The sequence below is a fragment of the Hypanus sabinus genome, chromosome 10 (assembly GCF_030144855.1).
Source record: "Hypanus sabinus isolate sHypSab1 chromosome 10, sHypSab1.hap1, whole genome shotgun sequence".
NCBI classification, from domain to species: Eukaryota; Metazoa; Chordata; class Chondrichthyes; order Myliobatiformes; family Dasyatidae; genus Hypanus; species Hypanus sabinus.
Window position 1 is genome coordinate 69,225,243 of NC_082715.1, and position 27,563 is coordinate 69,252,805.

General features: G+C 42.5%; 1 protein-coding gene across 1 annotated transcript in view; it reads left to right on the forward strand.

Moving 5' to 3' along the window:
* The window catches only part of myom2b (myomesin 2b), a 116,875-nt gene that overhangs the window by 16,409 nt on the left and 72,903 nt on the right, over positions 1–27,563 (forward strand). Inside the window, exons 2-5 of the mRNA XM_059982038.1 lie at positions 1,661–1,789; positions 10,843–10,981; positions 11,404–11,561; positions 24,771–24,863. Of these exons, the coding sequence (XP_059838021.1) occupies positions 1,661–1,789; positions 10,843–10,981; positions 11,404–11,561; positions 24,771–24,863 (519 nt within the window). The remainder of the gene's footprint in view (positions 1–1,660; positions 1,790–10,842; positions 10,982–11,403; positions 11,562–24,770; positions 24,864–27,563) is intronic.

The window sequence follows — 27,563 nt, forward strand, 5'->3', positions numbered from 1 at the left end:
TCATCTCATGTTCTTTATATTTATTTCTTATTTCTTCTTCTTAAATTTTTTCTCTGCTCAAGCTATGTAGCCCTAATTGTTTAATGCTACTGTGTAGTAACTTTGGGATAATACCAGTTGTAGATATTACTATTGGGACAATGCATACCCTGTTTATGTTCCAAAGTCTTTCAATTTCCTCTTTTAATTCAGCATATATTTGGTGTCTTTCACTTGTTGATTTTTGTATGTCATGAGTGTTTGGAATGGCTATATCATTAAGAAAGTTGTTCCTGCTTATTTAACTTGTGATGTTATATCCAGACAGTTATTATGGACTGTCCTTCCTGTAATATTACTATATTTTTCTTTTTTGTATTTGGAGTTTGTTGTCTTTTGCATGTTGATTGTTCGTCCATCCTGATGGGGATGGTCTCTCATTGATTGTATTGTTTTTCTTGTATTTACTGTGAATGCCAGCAAGAAAAAGAATCTCAGGATTGTATATGGTGATATATGCGTGCAGTACTTCAATAATAAATTTACATTGAATTGTTTGTACTTTCATTTCCTACCTATCTAAGAGCCTCTTGAATGCCTCTTTTGTATTTGCCTTTGCCTGCACCACCACTTCCCAGGCACCCCCACATCTGTGTTTAAAAATAACTTGCTCTCATACCTACTTTAAACTTACCCCCCCCCCCCCCCCCCATTAATGTCCTCTGGTATTAGGCATTTCAATCCTGGGAAAAGATACCAAGCATTTCTACAGAAAATGCCTCACATAATTTTTATGAATTTTTCGGATCCCCCCTCAGCCTCTAGAGAAAACAACCCAACTTTGTCCAACCTCTCCTTATAGCCCATATCCTCTAATCCAGGTAGCATCGTGGTGAATCTCTTCTGTACCCTTTCCAAAGCCTCCACATTCTTTTTATAATGGAGTGACCGGAACTGAATGCAGTACTCCAGATGTGGTCTAATACATTTCTGTGCATACTTGTGGTTCTGATAAGATAGCAATGACATCAAGAATCTTTGACGGGTGAGTTTCTTCCACATTCCAAAGACATACATGTCAGTAGGTCACATGGTGTAACTGGGCAACATGTGCCTGTTGGGCTGGATGGGCCTGTTACTGAGCTGTATCTCAAAAGAAAAACACATTCCTGTAGGTGGCTGTAAGGAGTTTGTACATTCTCCCATGACCACCTTGCTTTCCTCTGGGTGCCCCAATTTCCTCTCATAGGCTGGGGTCAGTGAATTGTAGGTATACTATGTTGATGCTAGAGGCGTGGTATCACTTGCCCGCTGTCCCCAGCAAGCCTTCAGACTGATCATTTACATAAACAACACGTTTCACTGTTTTGATGTACACATGATAAATAAACTTGAATCCTCTCATAATCCTGTACCCTCTCTCACGTCACTGTCCCCTTGGCCTCCTCTGTAATAAGGAAGACAAACCCAGCCTAACCACTTCCCCTCCGTAACCAAAACACCTTCATCCCAGACAGTAGCCTGGGGATTCTGCTTTTCTGTGTACTGGTCGACTGTGGTTTTATTAACAAAGATCAGGTTTGTTCTGTTTTAATTAAGGATGTGTTGGACCTTCATAATCCAATTCGGGATTAGATGTGTCAGTTCCTACGGAACTGTTTACCTTCTCCTTATCTTTCAGGTCTTTATCGGAACTTCAAGCATCTTCAGCTGCATCCCATACAGCCAAATTCAGTCCATGTGCCAAGAGGGTCTGCCATTACCCCATGGAAGAGGTTCCAGAATACACTGTGCCCTCATTTACAAGCAGGTACACCGGTGCATTGTAGAGACAGAAGAGACTGCAGATTCTGCAATCTGGAGCAAATACGTAATGTTGGAAGAACTCAAGGGGTCAAGATTAGGAGAATGGGCAAAGAAGTGGAAAATAGAACACAGTGTAGGGGACACTTTGGTAGAAGGAATAAAGGAACAAAATCATGCAATTTGCACCTCTGGTTTCTGTACTCACTGCCCATTTTCTAAACGGGGAGCGAGCGAATCCATAAATCAGAGGTACAAAGGGATTTGGGAGTTCTCATGCAGGATTACCTAAAGGTTAACTTGCAGGCTGAGTTGGCAATAAGGAAGGCAAATCATCTTGAGGAGACTAGAATATAAAAACAAGGGTATAATTCTAAGGCTTTAAAGGCATTGGTCAGACTGTATTTGGAGTATTGTGAACAGTTTTGGGCTCCTTATCTAAGAAAGGATGCACTGTTGTTGGAGAGAGTCCAGAGGAGGTTCACAAAAATTATCTTGGGATTATCTTCCTCTTTTGGAAGAGGACAGCGAGGCTTTGAGAGGAAGTGTGGCGGCGGCCATTTTCAAATTGTCCAATTGCGTCTCAGGTTGGAGTTCTGAGAGGCGGGACTGCGCAGGCGTGTGAAGGAGGCCTGGGAAGGAGGGAAGATATAAAAAGGAGAGACTGAGTGAGGTAGTTCTCTTTTGGAAGAGGACAGCGAGGCTTTGAGAGGAAGTGCGGCGGCGGCCATTTTCAAATTGTCCAATTGCTTCTCAGATTGGAGTTCTGAGAGGCGGGACTGTGCAGGCGCGTGAAGGAGGCCTGGGAAAGAGGGAAGATATAAAAAGAACGCAGCCTTAAGAAGCGGGCAGCGGAGTGCGCCGGGAGCAGAGTGTAGGGCTTGGGCTCAGGGGGCTTAGGCGGAAGAGAGCACAGTAGGCTTATCTTTTAGTTCTTGTTATTGTCATTTATTCGGGAAGTATGAGTGTGAGGGCAGCTTGTTGTTCTCGGTGTCGGATGTGGGAGGTCCTGGAGTCTCCGAGCCTCCCGGACGTCCACATCTGCGCCAGGTGCACCGAACTGCAGCTCCTGAGGGACTGAGTTAGGGAACTGGAGCTGCAGCTCGATGACCTTCGCCTGGTCAGGGAGAGTGAGGAGGTGATAGAGAGGAGTTACAGGCAGGTGGTCACTCCGGGGCCACAGAAGGCAGATAGGTGGGTCACGGTCAGGAAGGGGAAGAGGCAGGTACTAGAGAGTACCCCAGTGGCTGTACCCCTTGACAATAAGTACTCATGTTTGAGTACTGTTGGGGGGGGACAGTCTACCTGGTGGAAGTGACAGTGACCGGGCCTCCGGCACAGAGGACGGCCCTGTAGCTCAGAAGGGTAGGGATAGAAGAAAGAGGGCCAGAGTAATAGGGGACTCGATAGTCAGGGGTTCAGACAGGCGTTTCTTTGGAGGTGACCGGGAGTCCAGGATGGTAATTTGCCTCCCTGGTGCCAGGGTTCGGGACATTTCTGATTGCGTCCAAGATATCCTGAAGTGGGAGGGTGAGGAGCCAGAGGTCGTGGTACATGTAGGTACCAATGACATAGGTAGGAAAGGGGAAGAGGTCCTGAAACGAGAGTACAGGGAGTTAGGAAGGCAGTTAAGAAGAAGGACCGCAAAGGTAGTAATCTCGGGATTACTGCCTGTGCCACGCGACAGTGAGAGTAGGAATGGAATTAGGTGGAGGATGAATGTGTGGCTGTGGGATTGGAGCAGGTGGAAGGGATTCAAGTTTCTGGATCATTGGGACCTCTTCTGCGGCAGGCGTGACCTGTTCAAGGACGGGTTACAGTTGAATCCTGGGGGGACCAATATCCTAGCGGGGAGGTTTGCTAGGGCTACAGGGAATACTTTAAACTAGTAAGATGGGGGGGGGTGGGAATCAATTTGAGGAAACTATGGGAGAGGAGGTTAGTTCACCAGTAGAGCAAGTAAGTAGACAGTGTGTGAGGGAGGAAAGGCAGGTGATGGAGAAGGGATGCGCTCAGCCCGAAGATGTAGGGGAGAAGAAAGAAAAGGATAATAAATTTGAATGCATTGTTCCGGATGAAAAGAGAGGAGGAGGAGGTGGAGAGTATCTTAAATGTATCTATTTTAATGCTAGGAGCATTGTAAGAAAGGTGGATGAGCTTAAAGCGTGGATTGATACCTGGAATTATGATGTTGTAGCTATTAGTGAAACATGGTTGCAGGAAGGGTGTGATTGGCAACTAAATATTCCTGGATTTAGTTGCTTCAGGTGTGATAGAGTAGGAGGGGCCAGAGGAGGAGGTGTTGCATTGCTTGTCCGAGAAAATCTTATGGCGGTGCTTTGGAAGGATAGATTAGAGAGCTCCTCTAGGGAGGCTATTTGGGTGGAATTGAGGAATGGGAAAGGTGTAGTAACACTGATAGGAGTGTATTATAGGCCACCTAATGGGGCGCGTGAGTTGGAAGAGCAAATGTGTAAGGAGATAGCAGATATTTGTAGTAAACACAAGGTGGTGATTGTGGGAGATTTTAATTTTCCACACGTAGACTGGGAAGCTCATTCTGTAAAAGGGCTGGATGGTTTAGAGTTTGTGAAATGTGTGCAGGATAGTTTTTTGCAACAATACATAGAAGTACCGACTAGAGATGGGGCAGTGTTGGATCTCCTGTTAGGGAATGCGATAGGTCAGCTGACAGATGTATGTGTTGGGGAGCACTTTGGGTCCAGCGATCACAATAGCATTAGCTTCAATATAATTATGGAGAAGGACAGGACTGGACCTAGAGTTGAGATTTTTGATTGGAGAAAGGCTAACTTTGAGGAGATGCAAAGGGATTTAGAGAGAGTGGATTGGGTCAAGTTGTTTTATGGGAAGGATGTAATAGAGAAATGGAGGTCATTTAAGGGTGAAATTATGAGGGTACAGAACCTTTATGTTCCTGTTAGGTTGAAAGGAAAGGTTAAAGGTTTGAAAGCACCATGGTTTTCAAGGGATATTAGAAATTTGGTTCGGAAAAAGAAGGATGTCTACAATAGATATAGGCAGCATGGAGTAAAGGAATTGCTCGAGGAATATAAAGAATGTAAAAGGAATCTTAAGAAAGAGATTAGAAAAGCTAAAAGAAGATACGAGGTTGGTTTGGCAAATAAGGTGAAAGTAAATCCGAAAAGTTTCTACAGTTATATTAAAAGCAAGAGGTTAGTGAGGGATAAAATGGGCCCCTTAGAGAATCAGAGTGGCCAACTATGTGTGGAGCCGAGGGAGATGGGAGAGATTTTGAATGATTTCTTCTCTTCGGTATTCACTAAGGAGAAGGATATTGAATTGTGTAAGGTGTGGGAAACAAGTAAGGAAGTTATGGAACCTATGACAATTAAAGAGGTGGAAGTACTGGCACTTTTAAGAAATTTAAAAGTGGATCAATCTCCGGGTCCTGACAGGATATTCCCCAGGACCTTGAGGGAAGTTTGTGTAGAAATAGCAGGAGCTCTGATGGAGATCTTTAAGATGTCTTTAGAAACGGGGATTGTGCCGGAGGATTGGCGTATTGCTCATGTGGTTCTATTGTTTAAGAAGGGCTCTCCACGTAAGCCTAGCAATTATAGACCTGTCAGTTTGACATCAGTGGTGTGTAAATTAATGGAAAGTATTCTTAGAGATAGTATTAATAATTATCTGGATAGACAGGATCTGATTAGGAGTAGCCAGCATGGATTTGTGCATGGAAGGTCATATTTGACAAACCTTATGGAATTTTTTGAAGAAGTTACGAGGAATGTTGACGAGGGTAAGGCAGTGGATGTCGTCTATATGGACATCAGCAAAGCCTTTGACAAAGTTCCACATGGAAGGTTAGTTAAGAAGGTTCAGTCGTTAGGTATTAATGCTGGAGTAATAAAATGGATTCAATAGTGGCTAGATGGGAGATACCAGAGAGTAGTGGTAGATAATTGTTTATCGGGATGGATGCCGGTGACTAGCGGGGTGTCTCAGGGATCTGTTTTGGGCCCAATGTTGTTTGTAATATACATAAATGATCTGGATGATGGGGTGGTAAATTGGATTAGTAAGTATGCCGATGATACTAAGGTAGGAGGTAGGAGGTGTTGTGGATAATGAGGTGGGTTTTCAAAGCTTGCAGGGAGATTTAGAAGAATGGGCTGAACGTTGGCAGATGGAGTTTAATGCTGAGAAGTGTGAGGTTCTACATTTTGGCAGGAATAATCCATATAGAACATACAGGGTAAATGGTAGGGAATTGAGGAATGCAGAGGAACAGAGAGATCTAGGAATAACAGTGCATAGTTCCCTGAAGGTGGAGTCTCATGTAGATAGGGTGGTGAAGAAGGCTTTTGGAACGCTGGCCTTTATAAATCAAAGCATTGAATACAGAAGTTGGGATGTAATGTTAAAATTGTACAAGGCATTGGTAAGGCCAAATTTGGAATATTGTGTACAGTTCTGGTCACCGAATTATAGGAAAGATATCAATAAATTAGAGAGAGTGCAGAGACGATTTACTAGGATGTTACCTGGGTTTCAGCATTTAAGTTACAGAGAAAGGTTGAACAAGTTAGGTCTCTATTCATTGGAGCGTAGAAGGTTGAGGGGGGATTTGATCGAGGTATTTAAAATTTTGAGAGGGATAGATAGAGTTGACGTGAACAGGCTGTTTCCATTGAGAGTAGGGGAGATTCAAACGAGAGGACATGATTTGAGAGTTAGGGGGCAGAAGTTTAAGGGAAACACGAGGGGGTATTTCTTTACTCAGAGAGTGATAGCTGTGTGGAATGAGCTTCCTGTAGAAGTAGTAGAGGCCAGTTCAGTTGTGTCATTTAAGGTAAATTGGATAGGTATATGGACAGGAAAGGAGTGGAGGGTTATGGGCTGAGTGTGGGTAGGTGGGACTAGGTGAGATTAAGAGTTCGGCACGGACTAGGAGGGCTGAGATGGCCTGTTTCTGTGCTGTGATGGTTATATGGAAAGAGTTAATATGTAAGGAACTTTTGGTAGTCCTGGGCTTGTATTCGCTGGACCTTAGAAAAATGAAGGGGATCTCATTGATACCTAGCAATTATTGCAAGGCCTGGATAGAGTGGACATAGATGTTTCCTATAGTGAGGGAATTTAGGACAAGAGGGCACAGCCAGAGAATATAAGGATGTCCCTTTAGAACAGAGATGAGGAGGAATTTCTTTTGGTAGAGGGTGGTGAATCTGCAGAATTCATTGCCACAGAGAGTGGTGGAAGCAAAGTCATTGGGTATATTTAAGGCAGGGATGGATAGGTTCCTGATTAGTAAGGGTGTTAAAGATTACGGGGGAAAGGCAGGAGAATGGGGTTTAGAAGGATAATAAATCCACCATGGTTGGATGATGGAAAAGATTTGATGGCCTGAATGGCCTAATTCTGCTCCTATGTCTTATGGGATCAGACATTTGGGTTAAGACCCTTCATCGGGATTGAACCCAGCTGGCTCTGATAGCGTGTTCTGTTTTGACGAGTTTGCTGTTGAAGACAACTCCACAACATCACATTGTGTCCAAGTTTGGTCTCAAAACTAGATCAATTCCTCAGATTCCATTCTTTGTACAATTTTAGAAATCTGTTAAGACTAATTTCTAACAAAAAAGCATTTTTGGAGTGAACGTGGTTTTGTGAAGGAACTTATATTTGACAAATATTTGGAGGAATATGGATTATGTACAGGCAGAGGGAGTTACTTTATACTGTGTCCAGCAAAGCAGCTTCCTGTGCTGTTCTATGTTGTAAATGTGTTATACTCTAGGGATTTCATTTACTGACCTGCTGAGTTCCTCCAGTATTTTGTTTTATAGTGCATTACATTAACACCCTGTGGAGATAACACACAGAACTTCCTACAATATTATTAAGTGACTTAAAATGCATCCCATTCCTCACCTTGCCGTGTTAGTAGACTGGTGCTCTGTTCTCCTGCACAGCTTCTTAACACATGCAAACAATCACATGCAAGGAAGCTCAATGACCTGCAGAGGTTGCACGAGTGCCAAAAAGTTTTCTCGGCAGCATCCTCTGCTAGGATCAACTGGGTGAAATGTTCTGGACTCATTGTGGGTCAGTGGCAGGTGGACTCCCTGCCAGAGGAAATGAGAGCTTTTGTGTAGAGCACCAGATGTCTTCTCTATCTGGGAGTCTACCTGAGTCCTTCTCTATCTGGGAGTCTACCTGAGTCCTTCTGGGGAGACCTGGCTGGCGAACTGGCAAGATCTGGAGACAAAGGTCATGGCCCAGCTGGTGCGCTGGTCTGGCCTTCTCAGGGTGCTTTCCTATCGAGGTAGGGTGGTTGGTCATAAACCAGCTGGTGGCCTCCATTTTGTGGTACTGGATGGTCACCTTTGCCCCTCCTGCCCCTTTTGTTGCGAGAATGCAGAGGAAGTTAGTGGACTTCTTCTGGGGCAGTAGGAAACACTGAGTCTCCACAGCGGTCGAGTCTCCCAGTGAGAGAGGATGGACAGTCGCTGGTGAGTGTACGTACGCGACTGGCAGCTCTCCGCTTCAGAACCCTGCAGAGATTCCTGTACGCCGAGCACCCTCCCAGGTGGCACATGTTGGTGACATCCCTCCTCTGGAGGGACTGCTGTCTTCATGAAGATGTGCGGCTACCACCAGCGGGCATCAGCCATGCTGCTTTGCGGAGTCTGCCTGTCTTCTATCAGGACCTACTGAGAGTCTGGAACATGGTTGCCTCAGGCCAGGTATCCCCTCCTCTGGCAGAGGGCAGAGTCCTAGCCAGCCCTTGCCCTACCTCAACGGATGTTGGTGCGACTCAGGAGTGCGGACCAACAGGCTGATCTGCTTGTCGGGCCCAGGCCCTGCAACCTTATTCGAGAGCCAAGTCCACATAACTTGAGCCGTCTCTCCTCGACACCCACATCCCATTCAGGGATGCAAGTAAGAGGTATTTGTATGGGCTGCTGCTCCACACCCTCCACTTCCTTGCCCTTGTCCACCATCCTGACATGCCATGGCTGTCAGTCTTTCCACCTGGAGGTGAGGCGTGTCCCCACTGGAAGTCCCTTTATGAGGGGGTTCTTCCCATGCACCTGGGGGATCTCAGCTGGAGGGTTCTGCATAGAGCAGTGCCCTGCAATAAGTTTAATTTGTACATGGATCTCCCACCCACCTGTCATTTCTGCGGGCTGGAGGAGACCGTGTCCCACATGTACCTGGACTGTGCAAGGCTGCAGCCCCTTTTTGTGTATTTATGTGGGCTGTTTCTCGCCTTTTGTTTGCACTTTAGCCCACCCTATTTATATATGGTCATCCAGTAAGGAGGGGGGCATGGAGGGATGAGGATGTTAACTTGCTCCTGGGGCTGGCAAAAACAGCCATCCGTGGGTCGTGGAAATGGGTGGAGGGAGGATCTGCCCGGACAGACTGCCTGGCAATGTTTAGAGGGTATGTTCATGCTCGAGTAAATATTGAAAAGGAACACGTGCAATCCACGGCGACCTTAGAGGCATTCTGGGACTGTTGGACTCCGCGGGGTGTAAATGCCATTATTGATAGAGATGGGAACATTTTGGTTTAATGTGTATTGTCTTGATGTGGTGAAGTAATTGTGTTAGTCACTGTCTTGTATATATTGTATAGCACCGATATTTGTAATAAGTGAATTTTGTAAAAATAATAAGAACTTCTTTGAACCAGTACTGCAGTCAGGCACATTCCAAGCTTTGCTCACCAGTCCGCTATGGTCAGTGAGTAGGGCTCCCATGACCACATCTCCATGCTCCCATTGGGAAGAAGCACTGTGTTGTTCTGGTCACCTATCTACACAACACATATCAATAAGCTTGAAAGAGTACAGAGAAAATTTAAAGGCTGTCACCAAGACTTGAGGACCTGGGTTATAGGGAAAGGTTAAATAGGTTAAGATTTTATTCCTTGGAGCGTAGGAGAATGAAGCAAGATCTTACAGAGGTATACAAAATTATGAGTGGTATAGATAGGATAAACGTAAGAAGGCTTTTTCTCATCAGGCTGGGTGAGTCTTGAAGTAGGTTAAGGGTGAAATATGAAATGTTTAAGGGGAACATCTTCACTCAGGCTGGTGAGAGGGTGGAATGAACTGCCAGTGGAAGTGGTGGATGTGAGTTCCTTTGAGAAGTTTGCGTAGGTACAGTATATGAATGGGAGAGGTATGGAGGGCTGTTATCAGGTGGTGGTGAAGTGGCAGCATCACTGGACTTCAAGCCGTGTGGTCCCAGGTTCAAATCACTTTCCATCCATGCTGGTTGTATGTCAAACTAGCAACTTGGCCTTGTAGAACAAAACAGACAAAATGCTCAAGAAATGGCAGGGTTGCCGACTGATTGCATCACAAGAAATGGAGAGGAATAACAAATAGAAAGCTATGTTCCAATGGGACAGTTTGGTCAGCATGGGCCTAGGTGCTGTAGTGCTCTAAGACTCAATGACTCAGAAAAATAATTCTCTTTATTGTACTAGAAAGTTACTCTGCAGCAACTGCAATATTATTTCATAATTATTAAGTTCTTGCTTGAGAGTAAACATTTAAGTTGTGTTTCTATGTTGTTTAGTTATTTCATTAAGATCTCTGTCACTTAAGAAACTCTGTTAGGTCCACTAGTCCACAGACACTGATGTGGGTCATGTTTTTGTATGCGACCAGTATGTTTTTCTCATGTGTCAGAGAGTTCCTCTGACAAGATCCTTACATAGGCATGGCTTTGTTTTGGGCACATTACAGTTTAATCAGTCAGAGAGATTAAGTCCTCAAGTGGCCACCTTGAGTTTGTTAGCAGAATAGAGTGATGGGTTGGCAGTGTGCCAGTTGTAAAATTAACCATAACTCACGCAGACAATGGCAGTCGCAGCTTGTCAACAGCTTCAGGCTGGCTATCAGTAAAACAACAGATGAATGTTAATGGGAAAGTGTCAGGGTGATGCTCTGCTTAGGAAGCAATGCAGCTCTCGACCATTTCTGTTGAAACTGAACTTCACAAGGATTGACAAAAAGGTTCAGGAAAGTCTTGTTTGTTTTGTGATCGACAGAGAAGGTGAAGAGGAATCACCGAGGGTTAAAGCGAGATCCTTTCCATATGGCACCAAGCTCAGGGCCATGGAGGATGAGATTGCCAGGCTGAGCAGATCTGCTCATGAAAAAGTGGACAGGCTGGCTCTTAAAAGAATGGTGAGTCTTCCGAATGACCAGTCATTTGCAGCCTCATTTTCTGCATTGTAGTGTCGGGACAGAGATAATCCAGTTCAATATTTGGTGCCACAGTAGCATAGCAGTAAACGGGCTACTGTTACAGGTTGGGGTGTTGGAGTTAGGAGTTCATTTCCACCATCCTCTGTAAAACATTTGTATGTTCTTACCATGAGTGTATAAATTTCTTCTGGGTGCTTTGGTTTCCCCCCACATTTCAAAGATTGATTAGTAGGTGAATTGATCATTGTAAATTGTCCTGTGATTACACTAGGGTTAAATCAATGGGACGCTGGAGTGAGGGGCTTGTTGAGGTGGGAGGGTCTGTTCTGTGCTCTATCTCTAAAATAACCATTACAGACATTTAAAAATATTAAATACTTCTCTTGGAATTTCTACCACAGGAAGAGGAGAGGACAGCGCTGCAGAGACACATCCGTGAGGACTTGGTATGCCGTGCTCCTGAATTCCTGGTCCGTTTACGGTCCCACACAGTCTGGGAGAACTCCTTTGTGAAGTTGTTTTGTACTGTCCAAGGATTTCCGACGCCCCTGGTCAGATGGTAAGTGGTGGTGATCTTGAGTGTGGGACGAACAGATAGATGTGTCCTAACACCAACACTGCTCTGTTCAATGCTGTAGGTGCTGGGCTGTGTGCTAGGGTGCTACACTCTCTCAGCAGATGCACCTGTACCTAAAGTGTTGTCAGCTGTAGTAAAATCAAAAGAGCAGGGAATTTCCAGAAGACAAGATTTTACAATCTGTATCCTTAAAGACATAGCTTCAAAAATATTTGGATGGAAAGTTTTTTGAGGGATATCGGGTGAATGCAGGCATGAGGGACTAGGTTAGATGGGCATCTTGGTCAGCATGGAACAGTTGGGCTGATGGGCCTGTTTCCATATTGTACAACTCTATGACTATAAAATGTCCATGTTCCCTGTTGATGCGTTGGCACAATAGTACAGCAGTTAACATAACAACTTACAGCAGCAGGAATCTGGGTTTTATTCCCACTGCCATCTGGAAGGAGCTTGTTACATTCTCCCTGTGACTGCATGGGATTCCTCCAGGTGACCTGGTTTCTTCCCACATTCCAAAGACATGGGCTAGTGCTAATAAATAATAATAAGCATGCTATGTTGGAGCTGGAAGCATGGTGGCACTTGCAGACTGCCTCCAACATATCCTCACACTCTGTTGCTCATTGATGCAAAAACAACACATTTCACTGTATATTTCGACATACATGTGTCAAATAAAACACCTGATCTGATCCATCTCTTTGACCATAACTCTTTTAGCCACACTTCCCAGAACTTTCTCAGAAGGCAAAGCAAACTTGATATGTCCCCATTGACCCTAACCAGTTTTTACTCCTTGCACCATAGAAAGCATCCTATCCAGATACCTCATGGTTTGGAATTACATTTGCTCTGTTTGAATTTGCAAGAAATTGCTGAGGATTATGGACACAGCTCAGTCTCTCTGCATGGGTTCCATCTGCACTTCCCATTGCCTCAGGAAGGCAGCCAACATATTCCAGGACCCCTCATCTCTATCATTTCCTCCCCAACCACCCCTTCCCCATCTGGAAGAAGTTAAAAAGCTTGAAAACATGTAACATCAAGGACAGCTTCTGCCCCACTGTAATCAGACTCTTGAATGGACCTCTTATATGATAAGAATGAACTCTTGACCTCACAATCTACCTCGCAGTGGCCCTTGCAACTTATTATCTGCCTGCATCTGCACTTCTGTAACACTTTACTCTGCATTCTGTTATTGCCTTTCCCCTTGTCTAGCTCAATATACTGATGTTTGGAATGACCTGTATCGATGGTATACAAAGCAAAGTTTTTCACTGTATCCCAATACCAATTACCAGAGGAAATAATCCTGAAGGGCCTTAAGTGACTGCTGGAGTTAATTGTCTCAGGGTGAGAATCTCCAAAGCATTCCAGGAACAGAAATGTCAACAAAGAATGATGGATACAGTCCAGTCCATGACGGTCAAAGCACTACCTATCATTTACATGCAGTAAATCAGTATCCATCACTAAGGACCTCCACCATCAAGGCCACGCTCTCTTCTCGCTACTACAATCGGGAAAGAGGTACAGAAGCTTTAGGTCCCATGCCACCAGATTCAAGAACAGTTATTACCCTACAACTTTCAGGCTCTGGAACCAGCATGGATAACTTCACTCACCCGATTTTGAACTGATTCTATAATCTACATGTTCACTTTCAAGGACACTACAATTCAGGTTCTGAGTATTATTTTTTTTATTGGCAGCTTGTCTTCTTTTGCGCATTGGTTGTTTGTCAGTCTTTAAGTGTAGTTCTTCACAAATTCTGTTGTGTTTCTTTGGTTTCCTGATTGTGATAATGAAGCTGTTAAAATACTTAATGGTTTGGAATATTTATATATTTTCCAAATTGTTTTGGGTATAATGGATAAATGATTGGAAAACAAAAGGGTCTAATTTTGGGATTTTCATGTATGTTAACTATTACAAAGACAGTACAAAAATTATCCTTAGGACAATGAATATTTTAAAGTTAATTTGAGAGTTGATTGGTGTTTTGCACTAAAAGCAATAATGGAATTAATTGCTTTTATTAATTGGCTTCCAGTGTCTATAGTACCCGGAGTTCCAAATTAATTTGTATCATGCTCTTAACCACATAATGGAAGTGTATCCCACAGAAATCTAGCTTTGTCTTTATAAACCTTCTTCAGTAATTCAAAATGTAATGATTTTAACACCAATATTTAGTATCTGAACTCAAATAATAAATACAAAATATTCTGTAGGTTTCTTAGAGTGTTTGGTGACTTGCCAACCCTCCTAGGAAATTAAGGACACTGGCACACCTTGGGATTCTATCTATGTATGGGGTCTTGGGCAGATAATCTGAAATGTTAGCATCTAGGGCAGGGGTCGGCAACCCACGGCTCCAGAGCTGCATGCGATTCTTTCATCTCTGTGCTGCAGCTCCCTGTGACTTTGGAAATAAATGATGAGTATTTAATTAAAATGTATTTTATGTTAGTTTGTTAGTTTTTGAAATGTAATTCTAAATTTGAAGATTATGGTGATCTTGTACAATCTAAATAAAATGTGTTTTTTGTCGCTATTAATATAACATCACCATTGCCAATGCCTGACACCCGCCAATGCGCGATTTCTTTAATTTTTCGATCCAAGGTAGGCTAACTATAGATAATTGTAAAAAAAGAAAAGTGACTGAAGAAAACAGAACGTTTAATGATACGTGGGCAGATTCATTTGCTTTCACTGCTGACAAGATTGGTTTAGCGGTATGCTTAATATGCAATGAGAAACTAGCAAACAACAAAAAATCAAATGTCGCAAGACATTTCCAGAATAAACACGCAGCCTTTGCTCAAAAATATCCGGATGGAGATGAGAGAAAAAAAAGCCGTTTCGGAACTGATGCGGAAGGTTGATCTGAGCAAAAATCATTTCAAGAAGTGGATGAAGTCTGGAAAATCAACTACATATGCTAGTTTTGTTGCCGCTCAGGAAATAGTTAGGCACGGGAAGCAGTTTACAGATGGTGAATATATAAAAGAATCTTTCATTAAGATTTCAGAACATCTATGCACGGACTTTAAAAACAAGAGTGAAATTGTGCAGAAAATCAGGGATATGCCCCTCTCTGCAAAGACTGTCAAAGACAGAACCATAAAAATGGCAGGAGATATCACAAGACAGCAAATTAAAGACATCAATTCAGCTGTGGCCTACTCGATTGCCTGTGATGAGTCTAAAGACAAAGGTGATATTGAACAAATAGCGCTGTTCTGCCGGTATATAAACTCTGCCGGGCCACAGGAAGAAATGATTGAGTTGATACCTCTAAAAGACCAAACACGGGGGGAGGACATCTGTGAGGCTGTCTTGAATTGTTTAAGAGCCAAAGAAATAAAGACCACCCACCTGGTGTCAGTAGCTACTGATGGGGCACCAAGTATGACAGGAGCACACAAGGGATTTGTGGCTTTACTGCAGAAGTCGCTGGACAGAAAGCTGCTGACTTTTCACTGCATCTTGCACCAAGAGGCACTGTGCGCTCAAACATTTCCTCCAGAATGCACAGAAGTAATGGATGTTGTCATTCAGATTGTCAATAAAATAATGGCAAAAAGTTTAAATCACCGTCAATTCCGTTTGTTACTGGACGAGCTGGAAAGCGCATATTCTGATCTCCTGCTGCACAACAAAGTCCAGTGGCTGTCCAGAGGGGAAGTGCTGAAACGCTTTGTCGCGTGTCTGGAAGAAGTGAAAACTTTCCTGGGCAGCAAAGGGCTCACCTTTCCTGAGCTGGAACAGCCAGAGTGGCTGGAAAAGCTACACTTCATGGTAGACATGACAGTGCACTTGAACACGCTGAACACAGCTCTTCAGGGGAAAGCACGCACAGCCCTGCACATGTTGGAGGATGCTTTGGCATTCGAGTGCAAGTTGATAGTGCTTGCCAGAGATTTACAGAAAGGCACCCTAATGCACACATTATAGTTTGTTTATACATAGCATAAAGGAAAAAAAAAAGTTGTATGCAGTGTTATTTCATTTTAAATGTCAAACGGGTTTTGTGGCTCCCAGAGTTTTCTTTTCTGTGGGAAATGGGTCCAAATGGCTCTTTCAGTGGTAAAGGTTGCCGACCCCTGATCTAGGGAATTCAGAGCTGCTGACTCTGTCTACCCCCAATCTCTCAATGCAGACTGGTGCAAGTTTCCCTTTCTGAAGAAAGCAATGTAGCTCATGTAGGAATACTTAATATGTTCAGTCTGCATTCCCACCCATGCTATTTATATGCATCATCTAAGATAATGAGGTTAACAACTACCCAAATATAACATCAAGAGGCATGGCGTGTGACATTTATCACTATTGATAAGTGATCTTTACCAATCAGTGTTTTGCCTGTGCTTTCTAATTATACAAAATAGAATTCCAAAGAGAAAAGATCAAATGCGGAGATGGATTCGTGTCACCAACAGCTCAATTCCCACGACAACTGGTGGGAGGAATTTAGACTAACTGCACACTGTCTGCTTGTCATCATGTTTGGTACAATTTAAGATTGCATTAAGGATTATAGCAGTTTGCATGGGTTCCTGAGGGAATATGTGGCTTGAATCTCCTCATAGAACTATCCACTTCCATGGGCATGCAGGGGCATGAAAATTAATTTTCTTGCAGCAGCAACAGTTATGCCATTTCAAGTACAAGTTTATAGTAATTTAACTGTGTACGTGTACACCTCCAAATGAAAGAACATGCCACTGGACCAAGATGCACAACACAATACATATAACTCACACACAACATATAAAGTGATACTACGACAAGTCAATTAACAAATAATAAATATATTCCCGAAGATTGACATTTTTGCATAAGGTTAAAAAGTAAACAGTATAACGCTACTTTTACTGGGGGCTCAGCCTTGGGATCACTACCATGTGGGCCTTGCCATCTTCTCACTACTGATGGAGTGCAGGAGGTACAGAAGCCTGAAGTCCCAGGGTACCAGGTTCAGGATCCACTACATTTCAACAACCATCAAGATCTTGAACAGACCTACACTATGGTAACTATTTCAGCAAGGGAACTCTACAGACCCAGATGATAGATGCTGCCTTCTTGAGACAGCACCACACAGGAGATTCTGTCAATGCCTGTGATGGACTAGGCTGTGTCCATTCATATCCAATGCTCTGAAATTGCCATACCAGACCATGAAGCAACAAGTCAGGGTATTTTCAACAGTGCATCTAAGATCTGCTCAGAATCAGGATCAGGTTTATTATCAGAGACGTTATGTTGTGAAGTTTGTTGTTTTGCGGCAGCATTGCGCTGCAATACTGTACATTAAATATGAAATATTTTTTAAAAAGTAGTGCAGAAAGAGAGCAAGCATGGATTCATTATCTGTTCAGAAATCTATGAAAGAAAGCAAGAGGCTGTTTCTAAAACTTTGTTGCCCATCCATTGAACTTTGCTCACAGATCTCCCACCTCCACCCAAAACATCTGGTGTTTGGCCCACACTGATGGACTTCTCCCCACTGAAACCCCAAACCCAGCCAAGTCCCATGTAGCATACTTTCCACTATGGAACTTGACATTCCCCTCCCTGTGATGCCCAGCATGGAAAACAGTCATCAAACACACCCAGCATCTGCTTTATATCTTGTGTCCGACATCATGTCATCAGTGCTTGTGTCAGTATGAAGTATGAGTTATTTTAACCACTATGCATTTGGGGAATATAATGAAAGCACAAAACTTAATCTAAGTGCTCCTCTGGGGATCTCCAGAAGTTGAGATCTGAACTTTGGAAGGATTGTAGCTTGAACATTGGCAGTTAAAATTAGCCACACTCATTTTAAGAGTGTCATTGATATGAACAAGTGTTTTCTCTCACGAGACCACATTTTCTAAAGATGAGAGGTCGTATTGCCAATAACACTTTGTAAACTGGGAGTCTGACACTGTCTGTGGTATGTCAGAGTGGAGCCGAATTGTAGACTTTACTGTGATCTCAAGCCTTGCAACATAAACCTTGTTACTGATGTGATTTACTTCGACTTCCAATTTAGAATTGGAATTAGGTTTAATATCACTAGAATATGTTGTGAAATTTGTTGTTTTGTGTCAGCAGTATATTGCAATAGAAACATAGAAAACCTACAGCACAATACAGACCCTTCAGCCCACAAAGCTGTGCCAAACGTGTCCTTACCTTAGAAATTACCTAGGGGTACCTGTAGCCCTCTATTTTTCTGAGCTCCATGTACCTGTCCAGTAGTCTCTTAAAAGACTCTCAGTGTAAAAAAACTTATCCCTGACCTCTCCTCTGTACCTACTTCCAAGTACTTTAAAACTGTGTCCTCTCATGCTAGCCATTTCGACCCTGGGGAAAAGCCTCTGACTATCCACACAATCAATGCCTCTCATCATCTTATACAACTCTGTCAGGTCACATCTCATCCTCCGTCGCCCCTGGGGAAAAAAGGCCGAGTTCACTCAACCTATGCTCCCTAATCCAGGCAACATCCTTGTAATTCTCTACACTCTTTCTACGGTTTCTACATCCTTCCTGTAGTGAGGTGACCAGAACTGAGCACAGTGCAAAAACAGCCATTAAAAGAAAATAATATTGATGTAGTGATCATGGGTTCATTGTACATTCAGAAATCTGGCGGCCGAGGGGAATAATTTGTTCCTAAAGTTCTTGTCTTCAGGCTCCTCTACCTCCTCAAAGATAGCAATGAGAAGTGGGCATGTCCTGGGTGATGGGAGTCCTTAATGATGGAAGTTCAAGTTCAATTTTTTTGTCATTCATCTATACACATGTATACAGCTAAATGAAACACTGTTCCTCTGGGACCATGGTGCAAAGCACAGTACATACAGTGATGCTAGAAAATTTGTAAGCCATGTGGAATTTTCTCTATTTCTACATAAATATGACCTAATATGTGATCAATTCTTCACTGATCCTAAAACTCGATGAAGAGAGCACAATTAAATAAATAAAACAAAAAATTATACTTGTTTATTTATTTAGAAAAATGATCCAATACAAGTCCATAAAACCGTAAGATATAGTAGCAGAAGCAGACCTTCCAGCCCATCGAGTCTGCTCCACTATCCAGCCATGGGCTGACCCAATTCTTCCAGTCATCCCTACTCCCCTGCTTGCACCCCATACCCTTTGATGCCCTGGCTAAACAAGAACCTATCTATCTCTGCCTTAAATACACCCAATGACTTAGCCTCCACAGCCTTTCATGGCAACAAATTCCACAGATTTACCACACTCAAACTAAAGTAATCTCTCTGCACCTCTCTTCTAAATGGACGTCCTTCAATCCTGAAGTTGTGCCCTCTTGTCCTAGACTCCCCTACCATGGGAAAGAACTTTGCCATATCTAATCTGTTCAGGCCTTTTAACATTTGGAATGTTTCTATGAGATCACCCCTTATTCCCCTCAACTCCAGGGAATACAGCCCAAGAGCTGCCAGGCATTCCTCATACAGTATCCTTTCACTCCTGGAAATATTTGTGTGAATCTTCTGTGAACCCTCTCCAATATCAGTATATTCTTTCTAAAATAAGGAGCTCAAAACTACACACCATACTCCAAGTGTGGACTCATGTGTGCCTTATTGAGCCTCGACATCACATCCCTGCTCTTATATTCTATACCTGTAGAAATGAATACCCTTAACATTAAGGGTATCTTGCACAAGGACTCCCAAGTCCCTTTGAATCTCTGTGTTTTGAATTCTCTCCCCATCTAACTAATAGACTGCCCGTTTATTTCTTCCACTAAAGTGCCTGACCATACTCTTTCAAACATTGTATTTCATTATATATTTACCACTTCTTTGCTCATTCCCCTAAACTATCTAAGTCTCTCTGCAGATTCTCTGTTTCCTCAACATTACCCACTTCTCCACCTATCTTTGTATCGTCAGCAAATTTAGCCACAAATTCATTTACCCCATAGTCCAAATCGTTGACTTACATCGTAAAAAGCAGCGGTCCCAACACCGACCCCTGTGGAACTCCACTGGTTAACCGACAGCCAGCCAGAATGGGACCTCTTGATTCCCACTCTGTTTTCTGCTGATCAACCAATACTCCATCCATGCTAGTGACTCCCCTGTAATTCCATGGGTTCTTATCTTGCTAAGCAGCCTCATGTGCAGCACTTCGTCAAAGGCCTTCGGAAAGTCCAAATATGCCACATCTACTACATTTCCTTTGTCTATCCTGCTTGTAATTTCCTCAAAATTTGTAGTAGATGAGTCAGGCAGTATTTTCCTTTCAGGAAACAATGCTGGCTTTGGTCCATCTTGTCATGTACCTCCAGGTATTCAGTAATCCCATCTCTAACAATAGGTTCCAACAACTTCCCAACCACTGATGTCAGGCTAACAGGCCTGTAGTTTCCTTTCTGCTGCTTCCCACCCTTCTTAAATAGTGGAGTAACATTTGCAATTTTCCAGTCATCCTGGACAATGCCAGAATCTATCGATTCTTGAAAGATCATTATTAATGCCTCCCCTGTAGCTACTTCCTTCAGAACCCGAGGGTGCATTCCATCAGGTCCAGGGGATTTATCCACCCTCAGACCATTAAGCTTCCTGAGCACCTTCTCAGTCGTAATTTTCACTGCACAAACTTCACTTCCCTGGCACTACTGAATGTCCGGTATACTGCAGATGTCCTCCTCTGTGAAGACTGATGCAAAATATGCATTCAATTCCTCTACCATCTCTGTGTCTCTCATTAAAATATATTCAGCATCATTTTCTATTGGTCCTATATCTACCCTCAACCTTTATATACTTAAAAATGCTTTTAGTATCTTCTTTGATATGAGTCTCCAGCTTCCTTTCATAATTCAGCTTCTCTTTCCTAATGATCTTCTTAGTTTCCTTTTGCAAATTTTTAAAAGCTTCCCAATTGTCCATCATCCCATTAACTTTGGCTTCCTTGTATGCCTTCTCTTTTGCTCTTACTTTGGCTCTGACTTCACTTGTTAGCCACGGTAGTGTCCTTCTTCCATTTGATAATTTCTTCTTATTTGGAATATATCTGTCTTGCACTTCCCACATTTTTCACAGAAGCTCCAGCTATTTCTGCTCTACTGTTCTTCCTGCTAGTGTCTCTTTCCAGTCAACTTGGGCCAGTTCCCCTCTCATGCCATTTTAATTTCCTTTATTCTACTGTAATGCTGACACATTAGAATTGTTTCTTCTTCTCAAATTTCAAAGTGAACTCAATCATATTGTGATCACTGTTCCCTAAGGGTTCCTTAACCTTAAGCTCTTCTATCACCTCTGGATCATTGCACAACACCCAATCCAGCACAGCCATTCCCCTAGTGGCTCAACTACAAGCTGTTCTAAAATGCCATCCCTTAGACATTCTACAAATTCTCTCTCTTGAGGTCTAGTACTGACCTGGTTTTCCCAATCCACTTTCATGTTAAAATCCTCAACGATTATCCTAACATTGCCCTTCTGACACACTTTTTCTGTCTCCTGTTGTAACTTGTAATTCACATCCCAGTTTCTGTTTGGAGGCCTGTATACAACTGCTATTATGGTCCTCTTACCCTTGCCATTTCTTAACTCAACCTAGAGAGACTCTACACCTTCCGATCCTATGTCATCTCTTTCTAATTATCTAACATTATTTCTTATGCACAGGGCTACACCACCCTTTTTTGCCTACTAACTTATCTTTCCAATACACCATATCCTTGGACATTCAACTCCCAATGGCAGCCACCCTTTAGCCACCCTTCAGAGATGGCCACAACATCATACTTGCCAATCTGTTGGTGAATTTCAAGATCATCCATTTTCTTTCTTATGCTGCAGGCATTCAAATACAACACTTTCAGTCCAGTATTTGTTGCTTTCTGTTTTAACTGCGCCATGCCTCTGTTGCAAATATTGCATGCATTTGTTTGCTTTCAGTAACTGCTATGTTCCCCTTGGACAGCAATAACTTCAACCAAAGATTTCTGGTAACTATTGATCAGTCCTGCACATTGGTTTGGAGGAATTTTAGGCCTTTCCTTCTTACAAAACTGTGGGTTCTTGGTGGGCTCCCTTGCATGTTCTTCAGGTCCTTCCACAACATTCCTACAGTATTTAGGTCAGGACTTTGACTCAGCCATTCCAAAACATGAATTTTCTTCTTTTTAAACCTTTCTGTTGTTGATTTGTTGCATTATCCAACTTCTATTAGGTTTCAGGTGACAGTCTGCTACCCCGATATTCTTCTGTAAAATATCCTGATACAGTTTTGCATTCATTGTTCCCTCAATGACTGCAAGCTATCCAGGCCCTGAGGCAGCAAAGCAGCCCCAAGCCATGATACTTTTTCCACCATGCTTCACAGTTGGTATGAGAGTTTGGCGTTGATGTATAGTGCCCTTTTTCCTCCAAACATAGCAATGTGCATTTCTGCCAAAATGTTCAGCATTGTCTGAGAAGTGTTGTAGAACATTCAAGTGGTCTTTTGCAAACTTGAGATGTACAGCAATGTTTTTTTTTGGAGAGCAGTGGTTACCTCCATGGTGTCCTACCATGAACACCATTCTTGTTCAGTGCTTTCCTTAGAGTGGCCGCATGAACAGGGACTTTTGCAATTTCACAAGATTGCTGCAGGTCTTTTGCTGTTACCCTTTGGGGTTTTTTTTTAAGCTGCTTCAACATTTCACATTGTGCTCGTGGCCTGATCTTTGTGGGATGCCCACTCCCAGGGAGAGTAGCAACAATACTGAGTTTCCTCCATTTGTAGACAATTACTCTGATGAATACTCAGGTCTTTAGAAATGTTTTTGTAGCTTTTTCCAGCTTCATGCATCTCTCCAGTTCTTTCAAGGTGCTCTGAAAGTTTTGATTGAGGCACGGTGCACATAAACAGATTTATTTTGAGAAGAGCGGGCTATGTCAGTAACCAGACTTTGTTTTTTTTTATGAGGCAGGGCAGTTCCACAACCCACACCTCCAATCTCATCTCATTGACTAGAACACCTGACTCCAAAATGCTTTTATCAAAGGCATTACCCCAGATGCTCACATACCTTTTCCAACAAATAAAATGCAATATTGGATCATTTTTTCTCTATGTTTTTGTTATCTATTTAATTGTGTTCTCTTTATCTTGTTTTAGGACTTAATTGAAGATCTGATCACCTTTTAGGTCATATTGATGCAGAAATAGAAAAAATACTGCAAGGTTCACAAACTTTCTAGCACCACTGTATATCACATACAGTACATAAAATAATGTGAAAATAATATTAACAGATAAATTTTTCTGTGGACGTACAGGTTTACAGGAAGTGCATATATGACATATACTTAAATATACAACAGTATAGTGCTATTGCCATTTATTTTGCATCTTTCACGGACATCTCCCTCTCTGTCACTCAATTTGACATTTCTTGTCATTTGCTACTTTACCCAATCTCCACACCCTGCATTCATACCACTGTACATTCTTCTACTTCCTTTGTGATTTGTTATTCATAAGGCTGGAGGCCTGTCCTAGGGTTGGAAGATTGTCTGTGAGTGGGAGAGAGAATCAGGTTTTGTTTTGTTTTGTTGTTATTATTTTCAGCTTGCAGTGTTCTGTTTTGTTCTGTTGAGCATTTTGGACGTGCTTTGTTGGTGTCAGAATGCTGGCAACATAGGCGGGCCGTCCCCAGCACATCCTTAGGGTTGTGTTGGTTGTTAATGCAAACAACAGATTTCACTTTCTGTTTTGATGTACATGTGACAAATAACTATCTAAATAAATCATACAGCAGGCCCAGTAAAATCAAGTACAGTATTTGGGTGAAATTCCTGTAGTTGGGAGCTATATATATATCAAAAGCATGTTACACCATTTCAACTGTTTGTATTATTATAATTTCATCCAATATTTGGGGATGTTGGTTGGAGAACAGCCATCAAGCACACCTGGAACATCATATCTTGTGTCTAACATCATATTATCTGTGCTTGAGTCAATGTGAAGTACAAGCTTCATTAGACAGCCTTTCCCACCATTGACAGCACCTACAGGAGATGCTGCCTCAAGAAGGCAACGTCTATCGTCAAAGATCCCCACCACTGGGCTTTTAGTGTTCTGTTGATGAGGAAGGAATAGGGTTATCTAGTACAAAGAACAGTACAGTGCAGGAACTGGCCATTTGGCCCACAATGTTGTGCTGAACCAGAGAAAAAGCCAAGTAATAACACCCAAACACTAATCCCAGCATCTTCCTTACATCCACGGGCCTTTTCTAATGTCTCTTAAAATTCTATAGTGCATTTGCCTCTACCACCGTACTAGGCTGCACATTCCAGGCATCCATGACTCTCTGAGTGGAAAAACTTACCCCTCATTTGAACCTACCTCTCACCTTCAATGCATGCCCTCTGGTATGAGATATTTCAACCCTGAGAAACAGATACTCCTCGTCTGCTCTATCTATGCCTCTCATAATCTTAAAAACTTCTATCAGATCTCTCCTCAGTCTCTGGCATTCTAGAGAATGTGCTGGTCAGTTCCAAAACATGATGGTTGGTGAAATGTAGGTGTTCCAGAACCTCAGATTCAGTTTTAATTATTTATCATCTGTGCATTGACATTTACAGTGAAATGCTTAGTTTGCTTTAACAACCAAGACAACATACTGTAAGGATGTGCTGGGGCAGTCCGCAAATGTCACCGCATGCACTGGTGCCCCAATGTTCAGCAGAACAACACAAGCAACAACAACAATACAACGGGAAAAACATGTCCCTTACCTCCCAACCACCCACTAACTCAAACCTGGTGCAGTGACACTTCTGGCTTCCGGACAGCAATAACTAGAAGAGGATAGGACCACGTGGAATCCCAAGATTGATGTACAAGTAGGTACAAACATACTTGAGGATGTGTTTCTCTTAAAAAGAACATGTAAGTGATGTTAATCAATCTAGTGTATTGACAGAGTTTCCACAATCCCAGATGTCCCAAATGTTTATCAGCCAGGAAAAGACTGTAGGAAATGTAGGAAGTCTCTACCTATTTATGATTCAGTGGGGTGACAAGGGATAAGTACTTCCCTTAACTTCCTCCTCGCACATCACCATCTGGATGAACACTGGCCGGGAATGGTTGAAGAGCAATCAAACTGACCTGTTTGTATTTTGTTGGTAGGTATAAAGATGACATCTACATTGACCAGACAGGAATACCAGCCAAATACAGGATGGATAGTTATCATGGTGTCCACTCCTTGGAGATTAACAGGTGAGTTGGTATAGCAGAATAAAGAAATCCCAGGGAACCCATGGTAACCATTGGTCATTCTTCCAACATTTCCTGCAAAAATGGAGTGATGCAGCACAGAAGGTTTTAGCCAATTGTGCACGTCAGTAAAGCTCATAATGTTACCACTTATTCGGGTTTCATTACCCTTTCTGGCCATACATTCCAGATCTCAAAACTCAGCTCAAAACTTTCCTGGCTTTACCACAGCCTTGTCTCACTTACCTCACATTTGTGTCCTTCATCACCAACCTGGAGTCATAGAGCACATAGATTTTCAGCTCAACTTGCTCACACAGACCAAGATGCCCATCTAAGTTAAACCCAATTGCCCAAGTCTGGACAATGTCCCTCTAAACCATTCCTATCCATATACGTTTCCAGGTGCCTTCTAAATGTTAATGTACCTGCTTCAACCACTTCTTCTAGCAAGTTCCACATAGATACCATCCTTAGTGTACAAATCATTCCCCTTCAGATTCCTCTTAACTCTTGCCCCTCTCACCTTAAAGCTATGCTCAGTAGTTCTTGATAACCCAATTCTGAGAAAAAGACTGTGCATATTCACCCTATCTATACCCCTTATGATTTTATACACCTCCATAATTTATTGTGTGCAGTTTTGGTCACCAAATTAATTGTGTGCAGAATTACAGGAAGGATATTAATAAGGTTGAAAGAGTACAGAGAAGGTTTACAAGGATGTTGCTGGGACTTGAGAAACTGAGTTACAGAGAAAGGTTGAATAGGTTAGGACTTTATTCCCTGGAGCATAGAAGAATGAGGGGAGACTTGATAGAGGTATATAAAATGATGATGAGTACAGATAGAGTGAACGCAAGCAGGCTTTTTCCACTGAGGCTAGAGGAGAAAAAAGCAAGAGGACATGGGTTAAGGGTGAAGGGGGAAAAGTTTAAAGGGAACATTGGGGGGGGCTTCTTCACAGAGAGTGGTGGGAGTGTGGAATGAGCTGTCAGAAGAAGCGGTAAATGCGGGCTCACTTTTAACATTTAAGAAAAACTTGGACAGGTACATGGATGAGAGCTGTATGGAGGGATATGGGCCAGGTGCAGGTCAGTGGGGCGAGGCAGAAAAATGGTTCGGCACAACCAAGAAGGGCCAAAAAGCCTGTTTCTGTGCTGTAATATTCTATGGTTCATAAGGTCTCCCCTCAGTCTTTTGCATTCCAGCAAAGAAAATCTCTTCCTATAATTCAGTTCCTGGAGTCCCGGCCAAATCCTTGTAAATCTCTTCTCTCTTTCCAGCCTGGTGGCATCTTTCCTATAACAGACTGACCTGGCATGGATAACTTCACTCACCACAGTTCTGAGCTGATTCCACAACCTAAAGACTCACATTCAAGGGTTCTACAACTTGTGTTCTTAAAATTATTTATTATTTTTTTATTTGCATAGTCTGTCTTCTTTTGTATATTAGCTATCTGTCATTCTTTGTTTATGTGTAGTTTTTCATCAATTCTATTGTATTTCTTTATTTACCTGTAAATGCCTGCAGGAAAATAAGTCTCAAGATTGTATACAAGACTGTAAGACCATGAGATATTTGAGCAGAATTAGGCTATCTGGCCCATTGAGTCTGCTCCACCATTTCATCATTGCCAACCCAATTTTCCTCTCAGCCCCAATCTCCAATATGGTAGCACATATGTACTTTCATAATAAATTTACTTTGACTTTTACCTAAACTACATAATATATAATGTGGCCTCACCAGTGTCTGATACAACTGCAATGTAAGCCAATCTTACTGCCTCACAAAACCCCTTCTCCTTACTTCGCTTGAATTCACAACCTTCACCATCCCCCAAACCTTCACCATTCCTCCTACCTCAGGGTTAGAGCCTACCTTCTCTGGTCTGACATCATTTTTGAACATAAGACCACAAGAAGTTGGACCAGAATTAGGCCAGTGAGTCTGCACTGCCATTGCATTATGGCTGATTTATTATCCCTCTCCGCCCATTCTCCATCCTTCTCCCTGTAATCTTTGACACCCTGACTGCTTTAAATACACTCAATGTCTTGGCCTTAACAGCCATGTGACAATGAATTACATAGATTCATCACCCTCTGGCTTAAGAAATTCCTCCACATCTCTTCCACTTTGGGAAATTTCAGCTCCCTCTCTCAAGTTTTGATGCTCTTTGCTTGATGTCAAGAATTGATCACAATATTCCTGCTGGATATTACTAAATCTTTAATGAAGTTTTTACTTCGTATCCTTGCTTGAGTCCATCCATGGGTTGGATTGTGCTGTTGGCCAGCTGGTGGCTTTTGGAAAAACCATGTGTGTGTCAAATTGATGGGTTTGCTGTGATTTCTCACTGAGGAGTGGAATGCACTGAAATGCCTGCTGTAGTAGTGCAGCAAAATGGACCATTACTGAACTGAGGGACTGGATGTAATGTGCATTAGGCCCTCGGCACATTTACGTAGGACATTGCTGAACCTTCAGTCACACACACCTTCATTTTAATGTAGTCACATAACTTCAATAAAAAGTTTAGCAAAGCTTTATAAAATTCACTTTAATTCACAGCACAATCATATGGTAGCAGTGCTATTTTGATATTTACATTTACTATATTTTTATCTGCATTAATTTTCACTTGTTATGATTGAAACTAATTCCAATGGACCAGGAGAGTTGGCATTCTTCCTG